We start from the raw sequence: 12,885 nt of genomic DNA, 5'->3' as shown, positions 1-12,885 counted from the left end.
GCATTTTATTTATTTAGATCTCACTGTTCAGATAAAAGTCAGAAGAGGAAAGTGAACATTCCTAGATAAGAGAGAGTGAGATTTCTAAAACTAAGCTCACAATAGTGGCAAAAGAGAAGATGTGTTAAGTTTTTGGAAAATGCTGAAATACTTAACTAACTAAACTGAGTATCCATTTTAATTTAAGGCTCAGGAGACATGGACAGTATCTCCAAAGTAAGTATGCATATGATTTTTAGCACACTGTTTTTCTCTAAACAAATTTATTATAGTTGTTAAAACACCTAAAATAGTTTAAAGTGAAGTAGTTATTGATTAGCAACACTTTGAGGACATTGTGAAAGAACAGTTATCATATATTACAGGATAAAACCAATCGTGATAATCCATAGTGTCTGTTAAAGAGATTTGTTTATTGATTTACCTGAATATAATGATGGGGTCTAATCCCTTATCCTATTTTGTGAGTGATTGATTGTATCAGAACATAATTGATTAAACTGCATATATTCAGTGTTGGTGATACAAACATAGGCCATAATGATTCAGACCTTTAGGTACGCCCAAGGGCTTGTCATATCCAAAAAGATGTTTGTCTTGTCATTCCAAAACTACAAGTATTCCCATCACTGCCACCAATTTACTATCTCCCAAACTATTTTCTAAATTATCCCAAGTTCCAAAAGCAGTTTGTTCCGTGAGACACCAGAAAGTCCAATGTGATCAATGCATAGGAGAACCATGTTGCCTCCACTAGTTGCTCTCTTGATCAGTCTCTCTTCTCATGGGAGACACACTCTAGGGAGACACTTTATAACAGGGTAGGCAGAAAATAAATCAAGATCTACTGGTAGATCGTTGGATGATTTTTGCTAGATCGGCAAGAGTTGCTGATTATTTAAAAATAGGAACAACAAAAAGGCTCCCTCCTTCCCCCTACCCTTATAATGATTAGAATTATTGATCCGTAGTGATGCAGAAGTAAATTTGTATCTGAATATGTAGATCATCCCAAGACCTATTCAGGTGTTACAATAAGTAGTAAAACTCATCATGCGAGCAGGAATCGGGCTGTGCAGAGTAGCCCCACCCCCGATGTCATGTTGTAACATAGTCCCTCCCATGTGTATAGTGCAAACACCTGCAGCGAGAAGCCTTTGTACGTTTGTGCCCCTCTCCCTGCCACTACTTTGCAACTGGGCCTGGTTAGTCAACTTCAGGGTTCTAGTAAAAAACAAAACAAAGTCAGTCTTACAAGCCTGAATCCTGGCTGTGCTGTTCTACAACATCCTGATATGAGGGACAGTACATGTGGTTCTCAAGGCTGCTGGTCACACACAGAAGGTAACAGTTCAGGTGACAAGTTGTAAGGCAGGAAGGTGTTCAGTTGTTTCTCCTTGCCTTAATGCACATGGTTGCTGCTGTTGCCATGGTAGTGCAAGCCAGTGCAAGCAAGAGGATGGGGAAGAAGAAAGGCCACCCCTGATCCATAGTCTGGCATGCACACATCAGGTTGTTTGATTCTCTTCTCTCCTTCCTCATCCTTCAGTAGTCTCTTCAGAATACCTGACTATGGGTTGTATACAGTGTTAGTCCTACTTTGAGTAAACCCATTGAAATGAATGGGGCTTAAATTAGAATAACATTGGATACAGCTTTCTATTTTGTGCCTGTCTCTTATGCCTGACAGAAATGCAGATCTGGGCCTTCATTCCAAGCTATCACCTCCCTTCTAGTCCCTTCTATGCTTTCTTATAGCCCCTTCTCTCTTATAAGTGAATTGCCCCTGAGATGCCCCATCCCACTTAAGCCAGGGTTGACACTAGCCAGAGTTTGCTCTTAACTAGGGGTTTAAAGATGGCTTGAAATCCTGGATAGGATTAACTATAGTTAAAATTTAAACTCATTGTAGCCCAGTTCACACATCACAGTATCCCTCATTTTTTAAAAAACTGTGGGTTATGATGAGTGAGGCAGCGGGCTGGTTAGACAAATGTTTAGCTAAATGTTTAGCATGATGTGTAAACCAGGAACTCTGGCTTATCTGTTCACCAACAAGCCGTAGTCATCACTCATGGTTTGTTGTTGAGTTATGACACTGAGTTAGTATGTTGTGCACAATAGGAACAAGCTACACTGAGCCTCAGGCTCACATACTTCCCCTCTCCTTCTCCTACCCAGCCTGGAGGAGGGTTCAGAAGCTTTTGCTTTCCCTTAATTGTAGTTTGTTCTGTCTGGAGTAACAAACTGTGGTAACATTAACTACAGTTAGTTTAAAATGAGCCAACTGTAGTTAATGTTAACCGCAGTTCCCAGTTTGAACAATGTGGGAAGTTGCAGTTAGCCAAAAACAAAAGCTTCTGAACTGCTTTTGGACATGTGGGAAGAAGAGGAGAGGCACACGAACCCAAGCCTCACTGTTCTTGCTTGTGCACATCACTCTAAGCTATGATTTAGCATGATGGGTGAGCTTGGCCATTAACACTTGACTGTGATTAAGGATAGCATGGGAAATTTTATTTATTTATTTATTTATTTATTTATTTATTTCTATACCGCCCAATAGCCGAAGCTCTCTGGGCGGTTCACAAAAACTAAAACCAAACAGCACACAATAAAACAATTTAAAATATATAGAACATTAAAACCACAATATAACAATACAACCACAATAAAACCTAGCAGCAGTACAGGAGTTTAAAATACAGATTTAGAACAGCAAAGATAAAAATTTAGAAAGCTAAAATGCCTGGGAAAATAAAAAGGTCTTCACCTGGCGCCGAAAGGAGTACAATGTAGGTGCCAGGCGAACCTCACTAGGGAGCTCATTCCAGAGCCGGGGTGCCACAACAGAAAAAGCCCTCCTCCTAGTAGCCACCCGCCTCACTTCCTTTGGCAGGGGCTCATGGAGAAGGGCTGCTGCTGATGATCTTAAGGTCCGGGCAGGCACATATGGGAGGAGGCGATCCTTCAGGTAACCTGGCCCCAAGCCGTTAAGGGCTTTGAATGTTAACACCAGCACTTTGAATCGGGCCCGGAAATGGACCGGCAGCCAGTGCAGCTGGAAAAGTACTGGCGTAATATGAGCTCGCAGGCCAGTCCCTGTTAACAATCTTGCTGCCCTATTTTGGACCAGCTGAAGTTTCCGGACCGTTTTCAAAGGCAGCCCCACGTATAACGCATTGCAGTAATCCAGACGAGAAGTTATCAGAGCATGGATAACTGTAGCTAGGCTATCTCTGTCCAGATAAGGGCGTAGTTGGTATACCAGCCTAAGCTGATAAAAAGTGCTCCGTGCCACTGAGTTCACCTGTGCCTCAAGTGACAGATCTGGATCCAGGAGCACCCCAAACTACGAACCTGATCCTTTAGGGGGAGTGCAACCCCCTCCAGAACAGGTTGATTATCACCTAGCCGGGCAGACGAACCACCCACTAACAGTACCTCCGTCTTGTCTGGATTGAGTTTCAGTTTATTGGCCCTCATCCAGTCCATTACCGTGCCCAGGCACTGGTTCAGAACAGCCACTGCCTCACCTGGTTTTGATGAGAAAGAGAGGTAGAGCTGGGTGTCATCCGCATATTGATGGCACCTCAGCCCACACCTCCGGATAACCTCCCCCAGCGGTTTCATGTAGATGTTAAACAGCATGGGGGATAGAATAGAGCCCGGTGGAACCCCATGGTACAATTGCCATGGCACAGAGCAATAATCCCCCAGCACCACCTTCTGGAATCGGCCATCCAAGTAGGAGCGGAACCACTGTAGTGCAGTGCCTCCAACTCCCAACCCAGACAACCTATCCAGAAGGATACCATGGTCGATGGTATCGAAAGCCGCTGAGAGGTCCAGGAGAATCAACAGGGTCGCACTCCCCCTGTCCCTCTCCCGGCAGAGGTCATCCCACAGGGCGACCAAGGCAGTTTCCGTTCCAAAACCAGGCCTGAAGCCCGATTGAAATGGATCTAGATAATCCGTTTCATTCAAGAGTGCCTGGAGCTGTCCTACAACCACCCGCTCAAGCACCTTGCCCAGGAAGGGGATGTTGGCCACTGGCCTATAATTGTTAACATCCTCTGGGTCCAGGTTAGGCTTTTTCAGGAGTGGTCTAATTACTGCCTCTTTTAAAGTGGCAGGCACCACTCCCTCTCTCAAGGAGGAATTTACAACCTCCTGGACCCAGCCGGACAACCCCTCCTTGTTTGATTTAATAAGCCATGAAGGGCAAGGGTCAAGCACACAAGTGGTCGATCGGACTTGGCCAAGCACCTTGTCCGCATCCTCAGGCCTCAGTAACTGAAACTCATCCAATAAAACTGGACCAGACGGTGCTCTGAACGCCTCTACCAATGGAACTGCATTAATCGTGGTGTCCAATTCATGACGAATCTGAGCGACTTTATCCTCAAAGTGCCGCGCAAACCCGTCACAGCGTGCTACCGAGGGTTCCACCGTCTCTCTCCCTGGCCCAGAATGTAACAGGCCGCGAACCACTCGGAAAAGCTCCGCTGGGCGACACTGAGAAGATGCAATGCTGGTGGAAAAGAACTGCCTCTTTGCCACCCTCACCGCCACAGAGTAGGCTCGATAGTGGGCTCTTACCTGTGTTCGGTCAGACTCAGCACAAGTTTTCCTCCACCTGCGTTCTAGCCGTCTCCCCTCTTGCTTCATTGCCCTCAGCTCAGGTGTATACCAAGGAGCTGGCCGGGCTCTGCTCAGAGGGAGAGGGCGCTTGGGTGCGATCGTGTCAACCGCCCGAGTCATCTCTGCATTCCACAGAGCGACCTGGGCTTCAACAGGAGCACCAGCCATACCAGCAGGAAAATCCCCCAGAGCCCTCTGGAATCCATCGGAATCCATTAATCTCCGGGGGCGGACCATTTTAATAGGTCCCCCACCCTTGCAGAGGGGAAAGGCCGCCAGAAGTCTAAACCTCAGCAGGAAGTGATCTGACCATGACAAAGGGACAGATGTTAATTCCTCTACTTTCAGATCATCATCCTCCTGCCCAGTCGAGAAAACCAGATCAAGCGTGTGTCCTTTTATATGCATTGGGCCAATGACATGTTGGGACAGCCCCATGGTTGTCATGGCGGCCATGAAGTCCTGAGCCACCCCGGATACAGCGGCCCCGGCATGGAAGTTGAGATCCCCCAGGACCATCATCCTGGGGGTCCTCAACACCAAGTCCGAGACCACCTCCGTCAGCTCAGGCAGGGAGTCTGATGGGCAGCGGGGTGGGCGGTACACCAACAGAATCCCTAATCTGTCCCGGGTACCCAACACAAGGTACAGACACTCAAGATCTGCACTCGAATGAGCAGGAAGCCTGGAGAGGGAGCTTGAATTCCTATAGACCACGGCAACCCCCCCTCCCCGACCCTCAAGTCGGTGTTGGTGCTGCACTGAGTACCCAGGAGGGCACAGCTGGGAGAGAGTGACCCCTCCCAGTTCCCCCACCCAGGTCTCAGTAATACATGCCAGGTCAGCCCCCTCATCCACAATCAAATCATGGATGAGGGAGGTCTTATTTTGGGCCGACCTGGCATTCAGCAGCAGCACCACCAGACCCGAGGGCAGACTGGTAAGGCTGCCAGGAACCATCAGGTTGGGGGAAGAACCAGAAGAGGGGACAGCTGTAAGGTGTCTAGCCCCTCTTCTCCTCAGCTGGCCTGTTATTCACACATGACAGACTGAGGGAGAGATCCCTGACAAAATCCTTTAATCATGCTTAAGGAATTGGGATAATTACATTTGCAATAGTCCTCAGTTCTGCTTGTTATGTAAATGAGTTCAAGCAAGGGGGTATTCCTAGTTTTGGTTCATAGCCAGAGGTGTCTTAGTTCAGGGGCCTATGCTGCTACCATTTTAAATCTTAACCTGAGATAAAGTTCAAAATTCATTTCATGATGTGGAAAACATTCAGTCTGGTCCAGGTTGCAAAGTATAAAAGGTATGCATGTGTATCACTGATGCAATATGATATGTGCACACACAAATATATAAGGCCTGGTCTAGATAATGTCTTGTGTAGCTGCTTCGCTGAAGCACAAGGATCTAATATCTTCTGTTTCCATCAAAAATAATTGCTTATGTCAGCTCAGAAACCATTGTTCTTCTTTTGGACAAAAGGATGCATAGGTTCAATTATCAGTCCTAGTCCTACCCATCAAATAGGTGATCAGTGTCGTCAGGGCTGATAGTCATCCATTGGTGGTTCACTGTGTGCGCGTATAAACACATGTGGGTATTAGAAGCAGGACTGTTCTCCTCATAGGGTATTCCTCTGTATACATGGGCGGAAATATAGGGTGATCCATGCTTGGAAGCCTATTTTTGCATTTGGGTCACCCTTGAGGATTGAGGCAAAAGTGCAATGTTGCAATGCTGCTGGGATTTATATTTTCATCATTAGATTTCTCAGTTTACATGCTAGAGGTTGTTCTGAAACAGTCACAAATTAATTTACGCATATAGTGTTGACTCTCCTGTTCTGTGCTGTTCAAATAGAACTCTCCCAGTAATATGAGCATGAGCAATCAGCCCGGGACCCCTCGAGATGATGGTGAAATGGGGGGGAACTTTCTAAACCCTTTTCAGAGTGAAAGTGTAAGTACTATGTCTTTATATTTGGTTGCTACTTAAACAACTTTCTCAGCTGTGAACAATGTTAAGTTCCAAGTTATAATTTCAGGCCTAATCGTTTACCATGTCCGTGTACAGCAATGCTGTTGAATACCTTACAGATTTAGGGCTGAATGCCCAGTTTGGAAATAAATTAAGGAGTATACATTCCTTTTGGTATTTGCTGAGCCTGTCTGGCTTTCCCCATTGTTATTTATCATAATACTATTAAGAAATACCATTTGATGTAGCACTTCATGTGCTTCATAAACTTGTTCATATTTCCATCACAGCAAACATGATGGTAAGGCTGCAATCCTAAACACACTTACTAAGGAGTAAGCTCATTGAACATGGTAGGAATGAATTCTGAGTAAACATGCATAGGATTGCGCAGTAAGTCGTTATATTTTTCTGTTTACAAAAAGGGAGATAACTGTTTCAGTTTTTCATTGTCTAATCCACAATTTCAGTTTAAGGGCCAAACTAGCCATTACTTGCAAACACATGTAACATTACCCATAAGACCCATAACACGTTTTAAAGAGAAAAGGCTACTTTTAGAGACTGAAATTGGAGAAGTAGCAGAGGAAGAGGATGCTTAGCCCTTTCCTCACCCATAATATCTCCATTCCAAATCTCCTCCCCTCCCAGCAGCTTTTCCCCTGCAGGATCCCAAATGCATATTAAATGCATGTTAAAACAAATTTATTTACTATGTGTCTCTGTGTGTGAGATAGATAGATAGATAGATAGATAGATAGATAGATAGATAGATAGATAGATAGATATCAGATATCTGCTTTCATTCAATATGATAGCATCTCATACATACTCTCATGATTTAAAGAAGGTTCTAATTGTATCTTTCTAACAAATCTGAACCTAGAACACAGCACATAGGTTGACCACTAATGCATCACTCCCACCTCCAAAGGATATGCACCACTGAAAAAGAGTACACAATTTGCATAAAATCTGCATATCCTAATTTATTTGTATAGATGCACATTTAGATATAATTAATAGAATTTAAATTTCACAGAGGGCAAGCCAATTAATTTCATATCCAAATATCCCCAAACAAATAATTAATTTTCATGCCACCCCCAGATCAAATAAATTCCTCAATGAATTTGCATCTTGCTCCAGTTGCTCTTCAGTTCATGGCCTACAATAGGAGGGAGTTCTTACTATGGGATGGCTGGTGGATGTGGTCTGTCTTTTTTATTTAATTCAAATCTAAAAGGCAATTTGGGGGTTTAGCTGTTACCATGTCATAAATTAAGCTCCAAATGCCTCTGGAAATTGGGAAATGACTGTGTGAGATGATGCACCCTTAGTTCCAGTGAGACTGTACAGGAAAAGAAACAAGTAAAAAAAAGCAGGGGGGAGGGGAGAACCATCACCAGCCACTGGCCACTTTGTCTCATGTAAGAACTGGGAAGCCCCTTCCCTGAACATCTGGTTTCTTGGAATTTTACGAGATGTATAGAGAAAGGGCCGCGGTGGCTTAGTGGTTAAGACGCTGAACTGCAGACTGGAAAGTCGGCAGGTCAGCAGTTCGAGACCCGAGTGCTGCGTGACGGAGTGAGCTCCCGTCTTCAGTCCCAGCTTCTGCCAACCTAGCAGTTCGAAAGCAAGAAATTGCAAGTAGATAAATAGGTACCGCCTCGGCGGGAAAGGTAACAGCGTTCCATGCACCTCGGTGTTCAGTCATGCCGGCCACATGACCACAGAAGCATCTTCGGACAGCGCTGGCTCTTCGGCTTAGAAACGGGGATGAGCACCGCACCCTAGAGTCGGACACGACTGGTTGGGGACACCTTTACCTTTTATAGAGAAAGGGAGAACTATCTTAAGCAGCAATGGGAGTATCGGGCAGTCTGGAATGAAAGAAGATACCTGGCTACCCTAACCGCAAATATTTTTCAGAAGAGAATCCAGGGTCTGACTGTCAAGACATATATTATTTCCCAAAGACCTGAGCCATTGTGTGGGATTCATTATTCTCTTGTTTTGTTTCACCATCTGGATACTTTTTTCTCAATAGATTTAGACAATATACATACACTCCTTTGGCTAAATGTTCTCTGCAAAATTTTCCACAGTTGAAGAAACACACCTAAAATAGATCTGTGTACCCTGCTGGGTTAGGAATTTAGGGCTATAACTTTTACACGCTTCACCTAATTTGGGGTTATGAAGGCTATGAAGATTAGAAGCGATTCATAATATCATAAAATAGTGGAACCATCATGTAAAAATACAGACTAAACCATGAAAGATTTATATAATGTGTGAAAAATATTGTTTTTTTCCAGATTTTGTTTACATATAGAATTGTTTTATGGAACTTAGAACATACGTCTATCTAGTGCATACTATACATCAACATTTATCCACTGAGCCTGCCATCAGATAAAATGCAAAGATCAGCCATATCTTTGCCACCTCTTCCCTTGTCTACCCAACAGGCTTACATGTTAAGGATTGGATCCAGACATAGTCATACTTAAAGGAAACCCACTGAAATCATTACTTGATTTCAATGAATATATTCTAAATATGACTAAGTATGGATCCAGCTGTATGTTTTTAATAGGCTATACACCATGAAAATAATATTCAGTGTTCTGAGAAGCACATCAGTGTCATTTTACATCTCTGATCTGTCAGATGATAAATACGTATTTGAAGGCAACAGCAAACTGAATTGGTGTATATTTTTATTAAAGTTATCACTGGTAGCTCATGCACCGTTCTTAGATAAGCAGATAAGAGTTTTCATGTTCTTCAAAATTTGCTAGTATCTGAGGCATCATCAACACAGAAGTAGAATATTCTAAAATAAACCTACTTTTTGAAGTTCAAGCTAATCTTCTATATCCGATAATCTTGATTTTTGTAAAATCAAGTTACGTATGTTAAAACATATCTATTAAAAAGATATTCTTTAAACAAGATTTGTGATAATATCTTAGTGAATTTCACACCCGCATGTCACTTTTAGATGTACTTGTAAATAGATTTAGATATGCTGCATTTTGAATCAAATTATGTTGTTCATGATCAGAATGGACACCATTATAACCAGAGTATGAGAGAGCATAGAGTCTCTAAAATTAAAAGGTTTTAATGACATTATTATAAAGGACAAATCAAGTATACAATCTTGAGTTCATAAAAATTAAAATCAAGTTAAATACGCTTGTTACTCTTTTTGTTGATCTATGATTAAGATATCTGTGGAGTCCGCAGTGCAGTGCCCATGGGCATACTGTCACCTGCCAAGACCCCTAGGTGTACCTACCAGGCCACTAGGAGCACTATAGCTCCATTAACTTGAATAGAGGCAAGTAGGGATGTACGAAAGTGACTTACCTTTCCGCGGATTATGCTGATGCTGGGGGGGAGGCGTTCCGTCCCTCCCCCCGGAATCCTGGCCGGGGGGAGAGACGCTCCATTCCTCCCCCCCGGAATCCTGGCCGGCCGGCTCCGCTCCGCAGGGATTCTGCAGAGCCGCCGGCTGGCTCCGTCAGCGGCTGGACATCCGGCCACTGGCTAGCAGGGACACAAATGGCGGTGGCCATAGGCGCCGCCGTTTGCGTCTCTGTAGTCAGCCGTGATAGGCTACGTAAATCTTTACGTAGCCTATCACGTGGTTTTTTGTTTTTTTTTTACCTGGAAATGGCGGCGGCAGCCAGTCGGAAGACCGGCCACTGCCGCCGCTGCCAGGACGATCCGCCTAAGGTAAATCCCGTCCCGGGGAGGGGCGGGGGACCATTCGGCCACCAATTTCGGGGGGGCCGAATGCGCTGGCATTCGGCCTCCCCGAGATCCGTGGCGGAACTTTCGTACATCCCTAGAGGCAAGGGGAAGTCTCCTGCCAAAAATGGCTTGGGCGGGGGAAGGACCCTTGGGACAACAGTGTCCTTGTCAGGGAGTGGGCTTCCCCCCATTTCTTGACAAGGAACCCTTTTCCCTGCCTCTATTCTAATTAATGGAGCAATATCACTCCATTGACTTAAATACAGATGAGGAAAAGGATGCCCTGCCAAAAAATGGATTGAGGAGAGAGTGATAGGAAGAAGGTGAGAACAGAATCCAGTTGGACAAGAAATATCAGAATCCAGAGAAGAGGGGCATGAAAAGTTAAAATCCAAGGGGGGATGCTCCCAACATTTTGTGATTAGCCATGCCCCCCATGGCAGTTGTACCCAGGATGCTTTCTCAAAATGTCAAATGTGCCCGCAGGTCCAAAAATGTTGCCTGCCCCTGATTAAGAGTGCAATCATGCTGTGCAAAGAATCATGAATATAGAGAACCAAGCTCTTACTGTATAGCAAGGGTGGGGTACAGGTTTAATGCAAGGGACTGCATTGCCCCCACAAGGCCCTCCATGGGCTGGATGACATCAGTGAGCATGGCCATGCTCTGCCAATGTCAATAGGTGTAGCCACACTGACTTAGGTCATTGCCCTGCCCATTTTGCCATGCTGAGAGAGGCACAGATTCTATGCCTCTTTCAGTACAAAGAAAGGGAATCAACCAGTGGCTGCTCCTCCCAGTGCCAGTAATCCCAAGCCAGTTTACAAAAATAAAATCCCATATAGTAAAAACTGATAGTAATAAGACAGCAAAAATGCATAACGATAGCAAACAGCAGCAGTAAAACATTTGGTCTGGACAATACTAAAATCTCCAACACAATTACACCTACAAACCAGAACAATTCAACATAATCGGGGATGGGTAGAGGAAACAAGTCTTCAGGGCCTTCCTTAAATCTTGCAATGATAGGTCATGATTCCAGAGGTGTGGGGCCACTGCGGTAAAGGCCCTCTAATATAAAATACTACAAAGAACTTGGTTACTGAAAAAAGTAAACAGTTCTAAGTCGAATGCATAGAACTGCATCAGGAGCAAATACTCGAAACAAACCAGGCTTGTCTACCTTTCGTTGGTGGATGTCACAAGAGGGAACAAGACAATATGAGGAGAAGGCATTACTCCAAATGCATACAAATGGAAATAGGTTGCAAACACATTAATTCAAAAAGATGAGGCCATAATGCACATCTTGTCCACTACTGAAAGCATGGTACATTTTTTCAGGGAGCCCCATGACGGTCTAGAGTAAATACAGTTGGATATACTGTTGCACTAATATACTATTTGAGCAACTGTTGTCTGCTACTCAGTGTTTTTCCCATCAAAAGATATAACCTTAGAATATCCAGTGCTGAAATCAAAGCACAAGTGGTGTTCTCTGCAAACATACCATTTTGCATTGTGTCCAGAAGCTCTTTGCCAAGAGTTCAGAAGAGTATATATGGATCTGTTTGGTGTCCTGTTGCCAGCAAAAGAATGTGGAATTATGCCACCAAACATCTGATAATTCCCAAGCTATTAAATATTTGCAAAGTACCACAAAACCACAGATCAGTACGAACAGATTCTTCCTGATGATGACAACAAAGAAGCAATTCAAAAAAACATTTTATCTATTGTGTTGGAAGGATAACAGTGTGCAAGCTAAATTCAAGGATATCATGAAGTAACACAGAGACCGTCACTAGTTTGTTGTGAATGAGGACTTGGTGAAAGAACAAAGATGTGACCATGACGAATGTGATACAAGGATATTTCTTCATGTTCAGCATGATAACACAGGCAACCAGAATAATACCTATATGGAAAAACTTGGTCCATGAATATCAGTCATACCTATTATCATCTTAATTTTCTGAGAAGATCATGCCACCAACCCATAATGCTCTATACCAACACCACAAAGGGACAAGTTACCAAGCTGCTACATTGAAACATACTTTGGCTAGCAGGACAAGTGTTCCTTGCCTTGCTGGACATGGTTGACATTTTGGATAAAATGTACTTGCCATCATCTTGATTACTAGATGTTGAGCATCTGGTAGTATCCTGAAGGCAATGCCCTATAGCAGCAAATGAACTGTCTGTCAGCTGCCCTTTCATTGCTGTTGGGCTGTCCTGCATAGAATCATGTAAATATGGGAAGTGTAAGAACATTGACAGAGGGAGCAATTCTACTGGGATAGGTGGCCACCTCCCAACTCAGAGGCGACTTCCTATCCAATGCAAGCTAGGAGAAGTGCGGAGGGGATCATCCTCTCCGCACTTCAGCCACCCTGCATTTGCTGCTAGATAGCCAATTTCGGTATGACACATGCAACGTGTCATCCGGCCACCGCTTCCCACCCTCTGACTTCCCACGGGTAG

General features: G+C 44.1%; 1 protein-coding gene across 11 annotated transcripts in view; it reads left to right on the top strand.

Annotated features, from left to right (window-relative positions):
• Positions 1-12,885, top strand: part of SSBP2 (single stranded DNA binding protein 2) — a 195,374-nt gene that overhangs the window by 163,840 nt on the left and 18,649 nt on the right. For all 11 annotated transcript variants that reach the window (XR_014787643.1, XR_014787644.1, XM_084833571.1 and 8 more), the window contains 2 exons: positions 188-216; positions 6,511-6,609. Coding sequence is in view for 9 of the 11 variants with exons in the window: in XM_084833571.1 (XP_084689697.1) it covers positions 188-216; positions 6,511-6,609 (128 nt within the window). In the remaining 2 variants the exon portion in view is untranslated. The remainder of the gene's footprint in view (positions 1-187; positions 217-6,510; positions 6,610-12,885) is intronic.

The sequence above is a fragment of the Heloderma suspectum genome, chromosome 2 (genome assembly GCF_057233095.1).
Source record: "Heloderma suspectum isolate Gila_16-S chromosome 2, 16-S_ref, whole genome shotgun sequence".
NCBI classification, from domain to species: domain Eukaryota; kingdom Metazoa; phylum Chordata; class Lepidosauria; order Squamata; family Helodermatidae; genus Heloderma; species Heloderma suspectum.
Note: the sequence above shows the minus strand (reverse complement) of the source record. Positions and strands in the feature narration are given on the sequence as shown.